This window comes from Nyctibius grandis, chromosome 10 (genome assembly GCF_013368605.1).
Source record: "Nyctibius grandis isolate bNycGra1 chromosome 10, bNycGra1.pri, whole genome shotgun sequence".
Taxonomy (NCBI): Eukaryota; Metazoa; Chordata; class Aves; order Nyctibiiformes; family Nyctibiidae; genus Nyctibius; species Nyctibius grandis.
The window spans coordinates 20,348,685-20,367,633 of NC_090667.1; the positions used below are offsets into that span (position 1 = coordinate 20,348,685).

The 18,949-nt window shown below is 36.0% G+C and overlaps 1 protein-coding gene across 1 annotated transcript in view; it reads left to right on the plus strand.

The window, feature by feature from the left end:
• The window catches only part of CACNA2D3 (calcium voltage-gated channel auxiliary subunit alpha2delta 3), a 460,953-nt gene that overhangs the window by 289,160 nt on the left and 152,844 nt on the right, over window positions 1–18,949 (plus strand). Inside the window, exons 12-13 of the mRNA XM_068408846.1 lie at window positions 8,710–8,788; window positions 15,563–15,696. Coding sequence (XP_068264947.1) covers window positions 8,710–8,788; window positions 15,563–15,696 — 213 coding nt within the window. The remainder of the gene's footprint in view (window positions 1–8,709; window positions 8,789–15,562; window positions 15,697–18,949) is intronic.

The following is an 18,949-nucleotide window of genomic DNA, read 5'->3' on the forward strand; positions in this document are numbered from 1 at the left end:
GTTGGGAGGGAAGCAGTGGAAGTGTAAATAAAACCTGAAGCTTTTTCTAAATTTGGAAGTAAGTTTAAGTTACTTACTTTCAGAGTTTGAACCTAAAAAAGACATCAGAAAATTATAAAGCAGCAGGACCCCAAGGAAGAGAAGCCAGTTATTGAGGCTTAAAGGATGAAGAGTTTATAACTTTATCCTGGGTAACTAATTTTAAGAATATTTCCACTATAACAAAGGATAAGAAGAAATGGAGCATGAAAAATTCATAATCAACAGAAAGAGAAGCTGGTTTGAAAAGACAAGTAATTTACAACATAAAACTGAAATAGCAAAAGAATAGAATTAGAAGTTAACCCTGGCAAATTAGAATGTGATGTAATTATCAATTCTGCCACCAAAAATTACAGCTTGTAAAGTTAACTTTTGCTTCTCACCACCCCCATTTTTTTTTACCTCTTGATAGACTTTCAAAGAATGGGGAACCTCCCTGATGCTATTTTTCTGAATAGAAAAATGGATCTGCCTGGAAGGGATGCACATGAGAATTTCAAAATGAACAATTTTCTTTTCAGCTTAAGCTCTGTTAAGTTTCCCTGTATTCTTCCCATGTGCTGTCTTAGTCATATGCAAAGAGAGTGAACCAGAACTTTGCTTTTTGTCAGCAACAGACCTTGAGAATGTAGCTCTGGGGCTGTATTTAGAGGAGTGGTACCAGTTCGTAATGAAAATTATTAATCATTCTACTCTGCTTTTAATCAAAGATAAACAAACACTTCAATATTTGTTTTTATATACTAACCTGTGTAAATGTTCAGTGTCTTTTAGATAACACATGAATATGCTTAGGCAGAGCAGGAAAAGAAATGTCAATACAAAAATGAGTCGTCTTTTTCCTGGTTGCCTGTCTTCACTTTTCAGATGACAGTATGCAGCACAGGTTAAAATATGTTCAGGGAGACCAGTGATTTTTCTTTTGGAAAAGTTCTATTAACAAGTGCAAGAGACCTAAATAAATGACAGCCTTTTTCATTATTAGGTTCACAAAATTCAGGCAATTAGATAATTGCTTTTGTGAATCTTGAATTGCAGCACGTAAACCAAATCTAGACCAGTTCTGGTCTCATCTGTTCCTACTGTCATTTTCTTAACTGTTGATCAAATGAAAATCTAAGTGCTTTGATCAGTACATAATTGAGATTGTTGCAAAGACCAGAATGTTAGACCATTTGGAGGTGTCTTTGGATAGGGTAATACTTAATTGGGGAGTCAAGCATCTTGAACAGGATGGTCACATGCTGTCTAGATGATAAGGGTCCTTGCAACAGTGTCTTCAGCTGTACTGGGTGAGATGCTCTGAATTGCTGTTCTACTGAATCTTTATTTCCAGCTCCTGTGGTTGTATATCACTACTCTAGCACAGGAATGATTCATTGCTATTTGTTATCTTAGATTGCATACAAAACATTTCCTAACTATCTTAACCATATTCAAAAGACTCTCCCACGTGACTGTTCCTAGACTTTCTACTGTGACACCATGCAAGTATCTTTTCTCTATAGTTTGGTCAGTTCTACAGCAGGAATTGCCTGAAGAAGTCTCTGGGATGGCCAAGTACCTAATTTACGCATTGAAGTACACAAATAGTGGCTATCAGGTGGCCTAGCCATAGCATGAGTTGCCTGGGAAAACCTCCAGGACTGTCCTAAATTCCTACCTTGAGAGCTCCTGTAACAATTAAGCCAGTTCTCTGTGGTGTGGCTACTTAGGAGCACAGGCAATCACTTAGTCTCACATTGATCCATTGTTCTAATCAGTCCATTCGCTCATCTATGCAGAGACTAGCTGGGGTGTTTCTGGACCACCATAACTTATAACTATGGGAACTTGAATTTCATCCCTATATCCCACTTATAACTTAAATTCCATAGCTCTTGCCACATGACTTTTTTTATTTCTTGCTGAGCCAGAAAGGAAAGACTATTTTGCTGAGGGTGTCCATAAAATAGTTTGCAGCTGCAAACAGAGGTCTGCACTGTCAGCTGCAAGCATAAGTCCTACTTCCCCTCCCACACTGTATTTTAAGTTTCTGGAAATACTATTTTACCAGCTGTTTGGCATGAAGATTTGACTTCACAGTTCCAGTGTGTAGAATCTTGCAGATTGACTCATCTTGCTTAACATAGATAGAAGGTGGTCCCTATTCTCTTTGCTGTGCTGCTAGTTAAATGACATTTCAGAGGTGAGGACAGTTCAGGGACTGCAGATTAGTCCATGCATAATGGATGAAACTGTTAAGTGGATATTTCAGATGAAGTGGTTAGCACTGAAATAGCTGTCATTTAAATCATCATTCTTAGGTTTCCTCACTAATGGTTGAGTGTATGCATCTCTGAGATTTTATATAAGCTGTCTGTCCAGAGTTTAAAGGTTCAAACCAGAATATTCCCTAGCTGTAAAAGCAAGAAACTTATTAACAGTACTCTCTTATTTTTCACAGTTTGAGGGGATGCAATAAAGAATAGAGAGCAAACCACCTGTGTAATCCAAACCATGATCTGTGCCTAAGTAAGGCAAGAGTGTAAAACAAAGAGACTGGAAAACCAGAGAGAAAGCAAGTTAAAAATAATGATAATATATGCAGTTAAATATCTACTGTTGATTTAAGTATTTTACTCAGTGTAAGATTTGTGTTCAGTTTTGTCTGAGCTACTGAGCTTGGTAGTTCAATGCCTTAATGTTATTTAATTCTATTGTGTACGTGGGAGCAGTTACCAACAGAACTTGTGACAACTGTTGATGTGTTGTGCTTCTTCTCATGAGCTCCCTATGGACTAGTGGTTTGGACCAGAATACACAATCTTGCATGTAGAAGCTGACCATCATAAAATGCACTGTTGAAATTAGTCTGTTGCTTAATATGAATATGATTCTACAGTTCAGAATCATTTGAGCTTATGCAGCAATCTTTTAGTAAGAATAGTAACTGAATGGAGTGCTCTTTCCCAGAGGTGATCCTTTTAGGTCAAGAATGAGACATAATAACAAGGTACTATATGGGAGGTTTCTACAGCTGCTGTTTTAAAGATAATTAAAATACATCAATCTCAAATAGTATTCTTTTCCATTCAACACCCGCTTTAGAAAATGTAGAAAAATATGAAGTGAGAAAGTCACAAGCTCTATTAAAGATTCTAGTTGCACTGCTCTTTCAGTTTCTGTGACGCTACTGTGTAGTGCTCACTCCATTTTCTGTGAACATTGGCTTAAGAAATAGTAGTCTATGGCACATCTGTAGGAGCTACCTACTGGGCAGGAATAGCAAGTATAGTTCCAAAGATTAGTTTTTGCTCTTGGAGTAAGCTTTGCTTTGCATTCAGTGAATCTGACATCTACAGTTTACAGTTTTGTAGATAGGATATAACAATTCAAACCTAGTGCTTCTGCCTGAGAATGTTTCCTTTCTCCACAGCTAACAGTTCATGTTAAGCCTTAATATAGTTGATATCATATTTTACAGGTGAGATATTGAAAATATTTTAATTCAGGTTTCTCTCTCAAATATCTTACAAAGCTTTCAAAGTCATCCAGAATTGAGGAGTTCTCTTTCTGTCATATGTTTTTTTGCCAGAGAGGTACTTATACTCTCTGATGCAGATTCTTCTCAGATGAAAGTGGTGTCTTGATTCAGTCACAGTGCTTGGATATTGAAAGGTGTTTTTCTCATTTGGCTTATACTCAGTTGGCCAGACCATATGTAGACTATGAATATGTTGTTACTGGGTCTTCTGGGACTGGCCCGTAACAACTTCCAATTTATTCAGTCTGCCTTGACTAAAATGTTCTCTTCCTACAGATTTGAAAGAATTTTTAGTGTCCTAACATTAAGTATTTTGTACCATAAGGTACTGATATAGGTGTATCAGCTGTATCAGTGTAAATGTATGTATATAGTGTATATACTTATTAAAGCTCATAGTTTCTATTGCGTTTTTTTCTTTAATGTCCAATACAAACCACAGAATGAGACATATTTTATACTTCCTCATCTATTATAAATTATAGAGGTTTCAATCATATGCCTCAGTACTATATATATTTATCAGTAGACTATACAATGTTAGTGCTATATCTGGATTGTTTGAATGAAATAGACATTTCATGTAATCATTTTGCAGAGCAGAACTGCTCTGACACATTCACTTACTTCAGATATAAAAAGAAGAAAATTTGGTGGTCACTATTAACAGATTTTACCTAACAACGTTTATCTTTCAAGGTATCTGAGAATATGGATGGATATTAAATCTGTCTAGTCAATTTAAAATGACAATTTCAGTGGTAACTATGACACAGTGTGTCCTGTTTTGCAGCATACATAGCCCATCACTGCATAGGTCTTGTCCATGTGCAGAAGTTGAAGTAATTTGAACTTATCCTGCTAAATTAATGTAGTACTTCTATGCTATTGACTTAGATATATTTTTATGTAGATGCAGAAAACAGGTATATGACGACAGTCTTTGTCCCTGTTTATTGGTATTATACCATGGATGGTACCAGCACATCTAGAATTATTACATAAAATACCTATCCAGAAGAGTAAAACTAGTATAAAAGGTATGTAGATCCAAGTTCATTTTGAAAAATGGGATTTAGAATGTAGACTCATTCAGGCAAGTTTCAATTCTAATCATTTATTACCTAAGTCATTTCTGTGATCTCTGAAAGCAGAACGTAAAATGGCAAGCATTTGTTTTGTAAAATTACTTCTACAGTGAATGGTTAGGCAGTCATGAGTGTTTCCCACTGCAATCTCACAGTGAAGTAAGTTTACACTGGTAGGTTCAATGAACTGATCAAATGAAACTTTTAGAAGTAGAGGTATAATCAGAATTGTTTGCCATCAGAGCTAATTTTGAGGATTTTTCTCACTATTCTGAACAGAGTATTAAACAATATTCATAATACATATTAATTTATCTTTAAGGTCAATGTAAAAGAAAAACTGTAATGTATCAGTGGCATTATTTTTAACTAATACCTTCCTGTGACCTTACATGGTTATTTTCTTATGAAGCTCCTGAGAATAATAAGTCATTCTATTAAGTAATGACCACTATAGAAATAGTATTTTAAAATTATAGTTTACCTTATACTTAATTTTATAAAAGATTTTATACTTAATGTTGACACTGGTAAACACTATTTACATAATGTGTGCAGTGAAAAGTGGATAGAGAGAAATACAGAACATATTGGGATAGGGAAGGAAAGCAGCACTTAAACTGCGATCACCTATCTTCAGTGCTGGCTCTCTACTTTATAGCTTTTATTCTTATTTTTTCAAGTAACGCCAAACAATTAGCAGTATTTTTATGATGCTTAAAATATTTTCTAGTGAAACTGCAGATACCAAGTAAACTATACATACAAAATGTACTCAGAGGAAGATCATTAAAATCTTTGCATCACAGAGGCAGCCCATTCCTGCTGATGATCTATGATACTGATTTGTTGAAATTTTATTTTTTGTAGGTTTAACACAGTTTGCTGCCTATGCCTGTTATCATGCTTGCTGCTCATCCTTTTAGATAAGGCTGGTCTCCTTTTATTAGGAGCACGGTGTAGTTTGATTCTTTATAGATTAAAGCAAATCACTAAATATAAATCAGATGTATTCAGTCTCATCATAGGCTATATTTGAGCATCATTTTCAGGAAGATAAACTGTGACAGTGATTTATGCTGTATTTTGAGGCTATAAATCTCACTGTGCCCTTTCATGTGTGTTTAGAGAATAAAGATTTTCTTTATTAATGCTTTTTGTAGCCATCCACAAAGCATAAAAGTACCATTCTTTTGTTTAATGCTGTGTTCTTTAGAGTCTTAGAGTGGGATTATGCATACTGTTTGATTCAAACTAATTAACAACACTATACAATCAGTGTGTGTACTTTTTAAACGATATAAATCATGATTAAGTTCTATGTACATTTTATGTTTGAAAGAGTGGGAAAAAGTTTTGTAATTGAAATGTAGTCTCTAGGCGTAATAATAACAAACTAGGCAAAACACCATGTATGCCTAGAAACAGGATCTGGCCATTAAGAAAATGGACAAAAGGTCAGTGAGGGAATATAGCATCACAGCTGACAGTAAAGAGGGGAACTTTCAAAGACATTTTAGAACTTCTGTGAAAAAATCCTATGGAAACTTAATATAAAATTGGTATATTCTACAAATAATTTCTTATGTCTCGCTGTGAGTGAGAAAAAAAGTGCTAACTGAAAAAACTATAAGAAATCTAAACCTTTGATTTTTTTTTAATTGCAAATGAATTAAATTGGAGGTCTTCATAAACTTCTCACATGATGACATTTCTTTCTGTGTAATTAGCTTTCTGTATAATTTAAGCGTGCCTATTTTGTGAATGTTAGACCCAATTAGCTATTGAATAAAATGTTCTGGAGCGTATTTTGTTGTGTACAGCTTTTTAATGATGATAACAGAGTTTCTGTAAAAAAGTTTAGATAATGATGTTTCTATTAAGTATACTGATAAAAAGATAAAAAGATCTGTTGTGGGGTTTAGTTACCGTTTCTAGTGTTACAATATGGAGTTAATAATTTTCTTTCTTCTCATATGTGATGATAGCACCATGTTTGCACCTACAAATTGTGGATTTCCAGTCCTAACTTAATCTATTTGTTTTATCTTCAAAGTCCACAAAATGTAGAACAAGTTATTTCACTAGAAAATCAGTCAATTTTTTGATTTCTTCTTTAAAATATTGCTAATTTCATGGAGTGATTTAGATTGAAAGGGACCTGTGAAGATCATCTTGTCCAACCCCCGGCTCAGAGCAGGTGAAGTCAGGTCAGGCTGCTCAGGAACTTGTCTGGTCAGATTTTTAATAACTCCCAGGATACAGGTTCTGCAGCATCTCTGGGCAATATTTTCTAATATCACCCTCATGATAAAAATGTTTTTCTTTATATTGAAGCAAAATTGTTTAGGACCTTCTTCTGACTTTTGTCCCTTACTGTGTTGTTCTCTTAGAGTCCACCTTCAAGAAGAGTCTGTCTTTTCCTGTATGTCAGTGTCTGTCTTATATGGGGGAATCTAAAACTGAGCTCAGCACTCCAGGTGTGGTCTTACAATGGGATAGAGGGGAATAGTCACCTTGTATTCATCTTGCTAATATGGCTCAGTATGCACTTGGCCACTTTTGCCTGGAGAAATCATTAGGGAATGGGAAAATTGTTGTGGAAGTTTAGGCACATGGAATGAGAGGCATAAGCCTTAGCATGGCAAGGGCTACCGTGGGCAGAATATAGGCTTTAGCTGTAGCTGTCAGGTGCTATTCCTAATTCTCTTGCTGGGAGCTTAGTCAGATCAAGCGAGGCTCATTATGCTCCATCTTACCCAGCTATATCAGATGGTAGATGAAGAAGGTATGAAACTGTGTGGGATTTCTAGATGGAATATGCTGAAACCTAGGACGGTGATTTCTTTGCTCAGCACACACACGAGTGGTTACAGACCCAACCGGAACAGAGGGGCTGCCAGTGCCACGCAAACTTGTATTAGTGAGGTAGAGGAAGCTCTGAACAACATGCTGCTTTCCCATTCCCTGTTTATCTAGCTAAAACTCACTCAATTATCTTTGCTGTATTTTCCCATGTTTAGAATAGGGTTGAGGGCAGAAGGTATGAGGTAGAAGACGCTGTCATCAGTCTACTGTGAGGATAAATTTGTAGCTGTTTTCAAGGCTTGTAAAATAATGCAACCCTGAACCTATCTCTATTTGATGAGAAAGAACTGAGAAAATGGTATAGTAAAGAGAGAAATATTTCACTGGAAATTTTCCTTTGCTTTCTAAATGGCAGCTGTCTGAAGCTGCTCAAAAATGCAGTTTCGGATATAAGTATTATCATATGGAACTGTGGACTCCAGACAAACAAGTGCTATCATTTAGCATCTATCAAGGCCTGCCCTGCATCCAACATTTCCAAAGGATGCCCTTCTCTGCCAAGAAATTTTATCTGAGCAGAACTTTAAGGAATGTGGCAATTTTCTAGAATTTCTGGATGAAGGTCTCTGTGTGTGTCTATGTGCATGTACATGCATAGAGCAGCTGCACAGCTTTTTGCACAGATATTTCTGTCTGGAAAATGTGGCAACTCTGCACATGATTCTGCTGTTTATCACTTGATAGCACAAGTACCACCTGTGGGTACCTGTCTCTAAGTTGACAAAGATACTGTGTCATATAAACCTTGAAAACTGAGGGGAGTTTGCTTGTCTGGTGTTTCAGATCCTTTATCTACAGAAGTATTTGCTAATTAAGTGCCCCTTCCTCCGCACCATAGCAGTTTTCTGAATTCATAAGTGCAGATTTGTCTGAAACATGCAGTTTTGTCTTGTACCCAATGGTTTTAGTTTATTCTCGCTTACACTTTAACCATTTAACCATAACTTTAGTTAAATGTCAGATATTAAAAACATCCAAAGACATCAGCCATTCTATTACATAGAACAAAAGCCACAATTTGTTATGAAGACATTACTGGAGGAGATTCCTACTGTGCTGTTCAACATGTAATACTTTCTTAAAAAAGAGTCTATCCATGTGAATTACACATCTGTATCTGAAGTCCCACTGTATAAGTTTTAAATGCAGTATTAATTGACTTGATCCTTTGCATTGTGCTTTCAGGTTCGTATTTTTACCTACCTGATTGGAAGAGAAGCTGCTTTTGCTGATAACCTGAAGTGGATGGCCTGTGCTAACAAAGGTTAGTTAACCTTCAACTGTGAAAGCCTTGTTTTCAAAACCCTATTACTGAGCCTTCCTGCATGTCTGACCCTTCTACAGATATGGTGTCACTGACAACTAATCAGAGAGAATAAGTTGTTTTTTTCCAGGAAAGGAAGAGACTTATTTATCTTGTCGCATACAATTTAAAAAGAAAAAAACCCTCAATTTGAATTATATTTTTTTTCTTAAAATATGTATGAAGCTTTTAAACTATGTGATCTTAAATTTTTGTTCAGAGAAGAAACTTTAATTTCAAAGCATTTGTTCTGTTATATCTTATTACTCAGTCAGAGTTAGTTTGGTTCCTAAGAACAGTGGGTACCAGTCCTGTTGAGTTAGGCACAGAATGTAAAACACTAGACATCCTGTCCCATGAGGAACTGATAGTGTAATTGAAAAAACAGTTTTATATTCTTTAAGGAAGGAGCATTAAAACATGTAAGATGCTGAGATGCTATAGTAAAAGGATTGACTAATATATGTAAGAATGATTCAGAAAAAAAAACCCAGAAACCCTAATTAATCTTCAGGTTTTCCTTTTCCCTTCCCCTTGGAAAAAAAAAAAAATCTTTTTTTGCTGTTGTACCACATTACATTATGATGAATTGCATCAGGTGCTATCCATTTAGTCATTATTCCTTTAACTACTGTTATGTCCAGCTGATGGAAATTACTCAGTTTGAAGTCTTGTCTTAATCAGCTAATATTACACCATAATTTAGTTTAAATAATAGTATAAGAATCCTTTGAAGCGTCTTTTTGAAGACAATTTAATCAACAAAATCTTTTAGCTTTTTAGCTCAGCTCTACAGATTCATAAAGATCTAAGTACAGCAACTCAGAAATTAGGACCAGGCAATAAGAGACTGCCTTAGTAGATCATCTGGTCCACGTCTTCCTTATTCCCAGAGGGAGAAAAGTGGTCACCTTTGTCATTCTTCAGGACTACTTTGTTCTTTTCAGGTCCACATTGCTTTGAGTCAGAATCTTGCTCATATGAATCAACTAAACAGCTTAATGACTCTTTCTTCTATAATTTTTTTTTTCTCTCCATTTAATAGTTACAATACCGGCTCTCTGATAGCTTACAATGCAAAAATCTTCTACCTCTAATCAGTAATTGAATACTTTTTTATAGCTTTGAAAATCACAGTTGGAAACAGTGTAAGTCATTATGTCAGACAGTATGGATTTATATCTTTTTCTTAGTTTTCAGCTATAGCTCATCCATTTTCTTTTAGCGAAATGAAGGATTGCAGTACAACAGATGAGGAGTGTAGTAAAGCCGGTCTGAAGATTGGCTGAATGGCTGGACTGCAGTTTACTACTTGCATGGGTGGGCCAAAGTATGTTGTTGTCACTGAGGGTCAGTAACCTTAAAATCAATTTTCCTTGCAGTGATTTTCCCCTTGGAAGCACAACATAGATGAAGGCTGTTTACAGGGTTTCCAGCTGACTGGACTGTGGACAGCAGTCCTTTCCTTCAAAATGGGTCACAGGGGAAATTCATACCACCTTGCAAAAGTTTTTTAGCTTCTAGATTCTGATGGTGAAACCTTGAAAAACCCCAAGCATGTTTTTCTGTTACATTTTTATGTATAAGTAGGGCATATCTAGAGGGAGTTGGCTTAATGAAGCAAAACACCAAACCATTTAAAATACATTAAAACATTTGAGAACCCCAAAGTCCCTTCAGAGTGGTTTGTGAAATTTGCAGTGATTTACTCTTCTGTATCATAAGCAAGTGCACATAAAGGAAAAGAATAAAGATTTACTAAGATTCTGAAGTGAACAAAGGTAAAAGTTTCTTAGTGCTTAGTGTGCATGTGCCAGATTTTAAACTAAGCAGGCACTACCTTTCCCTCAGCAGTCACTTCCAGCAGAAAGCTGTAAAGATAACCATGGGAGTTAACGCATTACTAGCAAAACAGCTAGGAGTAAACATTTTTTTTTCATAAAAATTCTCTATTGCATTAGTAATTTGACAGCCTCTTTTTAAATTATTATTACTTTATAAAATTTTTATTATGTATCGTCACTGTGGTTGGCATATTGTAAAATGGACAAAGGAGAGGATTCATCCCTACCAAGGAGCAGAGGCTGAGAAAGCAATGTAGAGAAAAACGCTTTGCATATCCAAGGTCTGAGAGCGGCTCTCTAACTGCCAGCAGAGGACGGATCAGCCCTGAGGCAAATTGTGCCCCAGCTGCAGCAGTTTATAGACTATTGTATTAGCGGAGGAGAGTTGCGTACAGGAAGCCCCAGTCACATCCATTCCCATTATTAGCATGACCCCAGCACCTCGTGCACTGTGGGCTCTCATGGGGGGTGGCAGGCAGCCAGTTACAGATACTGTTCACCTGCTTGAGGAGGCCTCTTAGGTGGGGGGGCAGGGGAGTATTCTCCATGGGAGTTTTACAGCTGCAGTGAAACAATGAATTCCCTCCTTAGTCCCTACCCAAAGAGGAATTTTTTTTAATTCTGATAATTTATTAGTTGTAAGAATATTGTATCTATTTTGCACAGTGTCCAGAAAATGAAAAGTACTGCACTCCATGTAAACATCCATTGGAGGCATTTTGAAAAGTTATGAGTCTAATGGTGGACGTTTTGGAGGAAAACAAGCCATCCAAAAACATTGCAAGGACTGTGTAATATGGACAGGCAGCCCACTTGCAGAGCATAAGTGTCTGTCTTTAACCACATTATTATACATATCTCACGCTTGTCATTACCAAATCTTACACATTTCCTTCACGATTTTTTCCTGCTGGGGAGGAAAAAAAAGTAGCGCTGACTGTAAGGGGCTCTAAGGTGGCATAATTCACACACCAGGGAGCTGAGAAGCAGATGTTAGAATGCAAAAATTTAAGCATGGGTTTGCTGCTATTGCTTACATGGCCTCAGTAGCTGTGCTTAAGAGCTTCAGAGGATGTCTTTATCTGATGATTAAACCTTAGTGTAGGAAGAGTAAAGTTTTTAAATCCGTGGGATACCTCTGATCTCTAGATGAGAGAGATAAATTCAGAAGTGTAGGAAGCTAATTCTTGTGAGGTTTGGCATTTGTTACACAGAGCTACAAACACATGAATCATCAAAAAGTCTAAATATACAGTGAAAATGAACTAAGAGAATGTTACCTAATGCTGTCCCGAGCTATGATATAGTAACTTTTGGTAGAGTTTTCCCGTTAGGAGAAGATTGAAAAATAAATATTAGAACAAACATTAAAAATATGGGAAATATCATTCACGTAGCTTTTGCCATTCCTTTCACTTTGTTGTAAAGAAAGCTAAAACCTGAGGAAAACAACCTTTTGTAGAAACGAAGTAAATAGATGAACCATAAATTCACAGAAGATAGGTAATTGTTCATATTACATGAGTTATGGAAACTGTAAAATCATTGTAGATTTTTCTAATGTGAGCTACAAAAGCACAAACCATATTTATAAGGAGATTAAACAGACAAAATCTTCAACGCAAGAAAGGAACTCTTCCCAGAAATTACAAATGAAACCCGCCCCTGAGATCACATTATAAAAAACCTAGAGAGAATCCATATGGTTGTGTCTTATGACATCATCTTCATCTAAGTCTTGTCTTTTACATATCTTTAGCAGCAGTTTTTACATTTCACTAAGCTCAGTTATTTGAAGCAACCTGATTAAAAGGAATAAAGTCTCTAACACACTCTTTCTTTCAACTTTTCATCTGTTGTGGCCTGATATAGAAATAAATCTGTGAACACAGATATGATTAAAAAAATAGGATTTTTTCACACTAACCCCTTTTCTTCCACTTGCTAACCTTGACTTTAGCTGTCATACTCTCTGGACAAGGAGCACTGTATGGCTAGCCTGCACCTACATGCATTCCAGTATACATGTGCTGATTTACCATCTGGCTGCTTCCAAATGAGATGCTCAATGTAACTTTTTTTCAATATCGGGGTAGTCACAAATTTTTACTTGTCTGAGACCTTTGTTTCTTTGCTAAGTTTATATGAAAAGGATTCAGACTTACTATCTTTTTTAGTCTTAGGAAATTAGGCTAAAAACTGTTTTCTCTATTGTGCAGCTTAGAGATATGGTTTGCAAGTACTACAACAAGAAATAAATTGTCTGTAGCATGCTGCCTGGAGAGTTCTTTGTAAGTTGTGATATGACAGCGTGCATTCTCAGAAATACTCCAAAGAGAAATACCTAATGTAATACACATCCATATGAAGGATAGTTACACATAAGTGCTCAAGTAGGTGCCTCTGCTCGTGTTGGCTGTACCTGCCCCAGATGGATCTCTTCTAAATGGAGGAAAAGAAGAAAAGAAAAGAAAAGAAGATATTCAGCATTATCAGTGTCTTGTAACATGTATAAACCCGTATGGCACAACACTGAAGTGTTTCAGATTGAGTTCTGTTTTCTTTCTTTTTTTTTTTTTTTTCTTTTGTTTGAGTAATCTAGGTAAATTTTTTCACTTGAAAGGCTGACATAAAAACATTTCATGAGGCAATCGTAATGCATGCTCATTTTACAGCAAGGTATTCTTTATCTCAAAGGTAATTTATAGGCTGTGATTAAAGAATTTTCCATGCATAGACATCTAGGAGTTTCTTAAATGAGTCTTTAAATGAGTCTTTAAGGTTTTTATTTTAATGAAGCATGACATTAAAAAGTGATAACTAATTGTAATTTCAACCTGTATGTGTAAGAAAATACTGCTTGATTAAAAAAGACCTTTCTGTCACCTTAGATACAGTACAAACCTTTTCAAGTAGTTAATCTCCTCTGACTTTTCAGGCGTTATTTCATATTCTCATATATGTATTAAGTGTTTAAGTGCAGGTGTTGTCCTATTGTTCACTGTACACTACTCAGTGCAAGCATATCTCTGCTCCAACTGTAATTTTGCACACTGTTGTAAGAGAAGTGCAGGTACTGGCATAATGTGCACTGAAAAGTACGTGAGCTCAACACAGCAAATAGTATTGGAGTGGAGATGTAAGATTGCATAGAAAACACTGGAACAAAACAGTGACTAAGTCTGCTTTTTAAGGACAACTAAAACTTGTCCATGGGGACAACTGAAAGTATGTGTCTGCTAAAAGGAGAAAAGGAGAGATTAACATACATGGAGGTCTCCTGCTTTAAATTTCCTACAGAGAAATGAGCAGTGTTTGTGTGCTCTTTCCTTTTAGTGTCTTAGTCCTCACTTATAGCCATTGTACACTAGTCTAAGGTGGAGGTAGAAAGGCAAAAGTCTGCATTTGTGCTTCTGTTTAATTTTTCTGAATTTCTAAGTGGCCTGTGCTTTTGAGTATGTAACTTGAAACATGTGAACAGTGCTGAATATGGCCTCTGAATATTGGGTCTCTTTTAAGCTTTCTGAAATGAGACATGCCAAAATTCAGGCACTCTGAACTGCTTTAGGAAAATGTGGGTCATCATCTGTAAAATGAGTGATCCACACAGTTCTGAAGTATTTTGAATCCTTGATTAAAAGCATTATAAACCACAGTGTGTCTATATACATACATACATGTATATATATAATTTATGAGATTCTCTAGGTGAATAGCTTGTATTGGCAAATAATAGTATTTTGACTATGTATTGACATTTACAGCAAATTAAAAGGACCAGATAGTGAAGTGTCCCTTAGTACAGGAGGGAGAAACCCATACTTTGACTTGGGAGACTCAGCAGTCCCAAAATTGGAGCAGGCAGCATTTGAGAAAGAATAATGTACACATTGCTTTTTCCCATAAGTGTTCTAAGCCAATAATTCATGAAAGTATACTATGGTTTTCTTTTTTTTTCACCATATACATAGAATTCTGCTTTCTCAAGTACAGATTTCCTAATTAAACTTATGTCAATCATTTTACTCTATGGCTGAAAAAGCTTTCAGAACCTTAGACAAAAAATAGAGCTGTTTTGAAGCAAGAATTAAACCTTGATAGTACATGTAGTAGTCAGTTAACATCCTCACACAATACTGGACTTAATAGAAAAAAAAAAATTTTTTTAAGCAGAATATTGAATATTTAAACAGTATGAATACTATACTAAGAGTATTTGAGATCATAGTATAATCAAATGAGTTTTGCAAAAAAACCTCCACCACCTCTGCTTTTTCTTATGAAGTTGAAAATATGCATTAAGCTACTACTGTGACTCATTTCATTTTATAGACCTCTGCTATAAATTCTGTTCTTTCACTGTAACTTAATTCATCCATAGATGAAATGTATGTAGAAACATCAATTTTGTACTCCATGAATTATTGGCAGGTGTATTGAGTCAGAAAGTTCGAACATTCAGACTACAGAGCACCCTTGCAATCTTGCCAAAACTGGCCCTATCTACAATAAACACAGCTCAAAAGTTCCTTGCAGCTGCCATGTTTTCTGCTGAAGCTTAATATTCCAGCTCCACAGAAGTTGTGATCTTGTCAAAAGACTTAAATTGTAGCAAGGCCTCTGTGATGAAAATTCCATATTGATCTTTACTCATTAAAGAATAGGAAAGTATATGAAGAAGTGATGCATTTAAAGAAGGCCTGATGAAACTATAGGCTCGAAATTTCAGTCCTTCATCACCCTTGCATGATGTCAGCTCCAGATGCCAAGTTAGTGATCTATAAAGATACTTGACATCTAAGCACTAAAAAGGAACTGGTGACAGCTCAAATCACAATCTTCCTTAATTTGTTTTGTCTGGTTTATAACTTGGAATTGTGTGTTTTCACAGGGTTTTTTACTCAGATCTCTACCTTAGCTGATGTTCAAGAGAATGTCATGGAATACCTCCATGTTCTTAGCCGACCAAAGGTTATTGACCAAGAGCACGATGTAGTATGGACTGAAGCATATATTGACAGCACTGTAAGTCTGCATGTTAAAGCATTTAATACGACTTACTGCATATAATGAGGAATTAGGAGCAAAACTGTGGTGGTAGAAACACTAGTTGTGCATCTGATTTCTGTTGCTGGAATGTGCCAATTCAGTGTAGAAATCAGGATTTGATATCTTTATGTTACAAGTAAATAATTCAAGATTACTGAACTTTAGCAGATATTTATACATTGTAAATTACATATAAAATAATGAAACAAACATGAGTAACAGCATAATTTTAAAATTTATGACCTTCAAATGTACATTTCTTATTAATCAAAAATGGGCATTGAACAGAAATTAAATAGTAACCATTTTTTCTCTATGATTTAAAACATGTCAATGAATATGTTAGTGTAAAAACATAGACTGACAAGAATCAGTATTTTTAGTATATAAAGGTGGGTCAACATCTAGGGGACAACTGTGATGTCTTGGGGAAGAATAATGGGAAGATTCTGCCTTTTAAAATGGATTGAATGGGTGATATGCTAACAAAATTGTCATAAATGTCCAATTTTAATTTGACATCCATGTGAAACATTAGAGTTGAAGCAGAACTTTGTTATGCACTGACTGAGCAATCATGATACTTTTGTATCATTTGTGGTAAATCATCAGATGTGCAGATAAAGGTGGTTCATTTTTGTGGGCTGATCTGAAATAAATTTTTATCTATTTTATTTTTCTTATTATGTTTCTTTTGATCCAATTAAAATATTTTGGTTTGTATATTATAAATAGAACAAGAGTTTGTAGCAAATATATGTCATTTAGTGCAAGTGATGCCAAGTATTAAATATAATGAATAGATCACAGAGGACTAGTGGCAAAGCAGTTTCTTTCTTTTTGTTTTAAATTTTTACTTCCATGAGGATGGGGCAAGGTAGGAGAATCTCATCAGCTTTACCTTGATATTTGGGGTTGGTTTGTTTGTCTTGTTTTGAGTCTGTAATACTTCTAGAAGGTTTAGTTTTAAATCAATAGAAAAATAGTCTAGGAAAAAAAACCGCTCTGGCAATAGAGTTTTGCTTTATTTTCACATTTGCTTAGGTCTTTTCTATTCTTCAGTTGTGGCCGTGGGTAGAGTAATGTAAAATAAATAATAAAACTGCAGTTATGAATGAGAAACAAAAAGTTGCTTGGAAGTACTGCTTTGGAGGGAATTTACTTATCTCTGTTTTCTTTTTTTAAAGAACATATTAATCCAGTCTCATTCTCTTTGTTCTCTTTCTTTTATTGAAACATATGGATGAGATGAACAGAAACTACCTGTTATCACTGGCCCTTCAGGGCATTCCATGAAATGGGGAGATGACTAGGAAAACTTAGTTCTTATTCACTTCTTGCTTTTATATTCTTGAAGTAGGAATGTGTGTATATGTTGAAGGGAGTTTTTGTATCTGCTAGAGAGAATAGCAGGAAGAGATCCATGTAAGTGGGGTTTTAGTGTAACTCTCCTCCTTGTCCTTTGCCTATGAATCTTGCGTTAAAAGTGTTGCAAACAAAATCTTCCTCTTTTTTCAACACCAAGTCCTCCCCTTTACCTACCAACAAAGTACAAAATGCTGTTTCAGAATTAATTTTACACTTTACTCTCTCTTTTATCTTATAATCTGTATTTTTTAGATCCTTGCGGGGAGAAAAATATTCAGGAATTTAGTCTTAACTTTCAGTGATTCCTCCTGTAGTTTATGGAAAGGCTAAGGATAATGAACAACTTAATGTTCTGTGAAATACTAAGTGAATACAGCAGGGTGAGTAAATGCAAGTGAACATAAGAACACTAGAGGGAGCATAGAGAAGGAACCTTGAGAAAACAGGAAAATAAACAATGGAGCTGTTACATTCTTGAATAAAGGAACTGTTTAAATCCAAACAAAATCTGGTTTACTGCAATCAAAATGAAATACTTCCAGGTTCTTCTTTCTCTTCTTTTTCTCACTCTCTTGACTAAGGCTAATTAATGTCACTATACACTCTTTTTAATGTATATATATACACATGTATACACACACACACTCATGTACATACTCACATGCACACATATTTTGTAAGTGTCTGAAAACTCCACTCAGGACTCTGATGGGTTGGTTGCTATAAGAAAAGATTTAAAAATAGAATACTGTGATCCACTTAGTTGCAAACTACCTTTCTCCTCCCTCCTCCATCCTCTTCCCCTCAAAATTCTCACAGAGAGAGGAACAGGGTAAATTAGGGTAGTCACGTGCAAAACTCTGGAAATAGCAATGAAGGGAACCTTGTAACAAAGCAGGTGTGCTTCTGCCAGAGCTAAAGCTGCCTGAGTGTTATTTTCAGAAACAGATTCCCTGGCCATCTCTAGTGTCTTGGCATTGGAAGTGCCATCTAAATAATCCTCTCCATTCCATAACTTGTTGATTTTCACAGACAATTTGTGTCCCTGCTCCTCCGTGGCTGCTGCTTGGACCTTACCAGGTTAGAGTAGTGTATTTCCGGACAGCTTAAATGTTCCTATCATCCAGCTGTGTCAGAACAGCCATGGCTAGATTCTCAGGGCTTATATATGCATGGTTGTAATCAGTGTCACTGTGCCCTAACAGCATGGAGTATACTTCCACATTCCCTTCTCACCAAGTATCAGAGCTAATTGGCCAGCTGTGCTGTTTCTGAGCAAGCAACATTAGGCTGGAATGTACTAGGATCCAGACAGAGAGAAGCTGGACAGAAATAGTCTTAGGATACAAAACATTTCCCCTGATGCCCCAGCCTGTTCCCATCTGATATCTGTCCAGGACAAAGTAATCTGTGAAAGCCAGAAGTTAGGTCGTTTAAGTGTTTGATACCATTTAGGAATATTCCCAGAAGAATTTTGCTACTAAAACAAGGCATCTAATTCCTGCGTCTGTTCACCTTTCCTGTAAGAGGATGTCTGCAAAATGTTCATACAGCTGCTTCTTCAGCCTAGCTTTGACACTCTGAGGTGCTTCACTTACTGTTAGAAAAAAGTATGGCATTTATAGAGCTGGAAATCCCTGGCAAGATATCATATGCAGAAAATGTAACATGGAGAAACCTGTCTGTATTGCCTTTGACATTGTCAGGATCACACCTCTGATAGCTGAAGGGACTATAAAGCAACTGAGACTAGGTCTCTCTGGGTGACTCCTTGCTTCACAGGCAGCTAGACTGGCTTCCTTTTTTTCTGCTCCAAGACTTTGCTCTCTCCTCAGGGTTTCATGCCTTTTTGAAGAGGTAA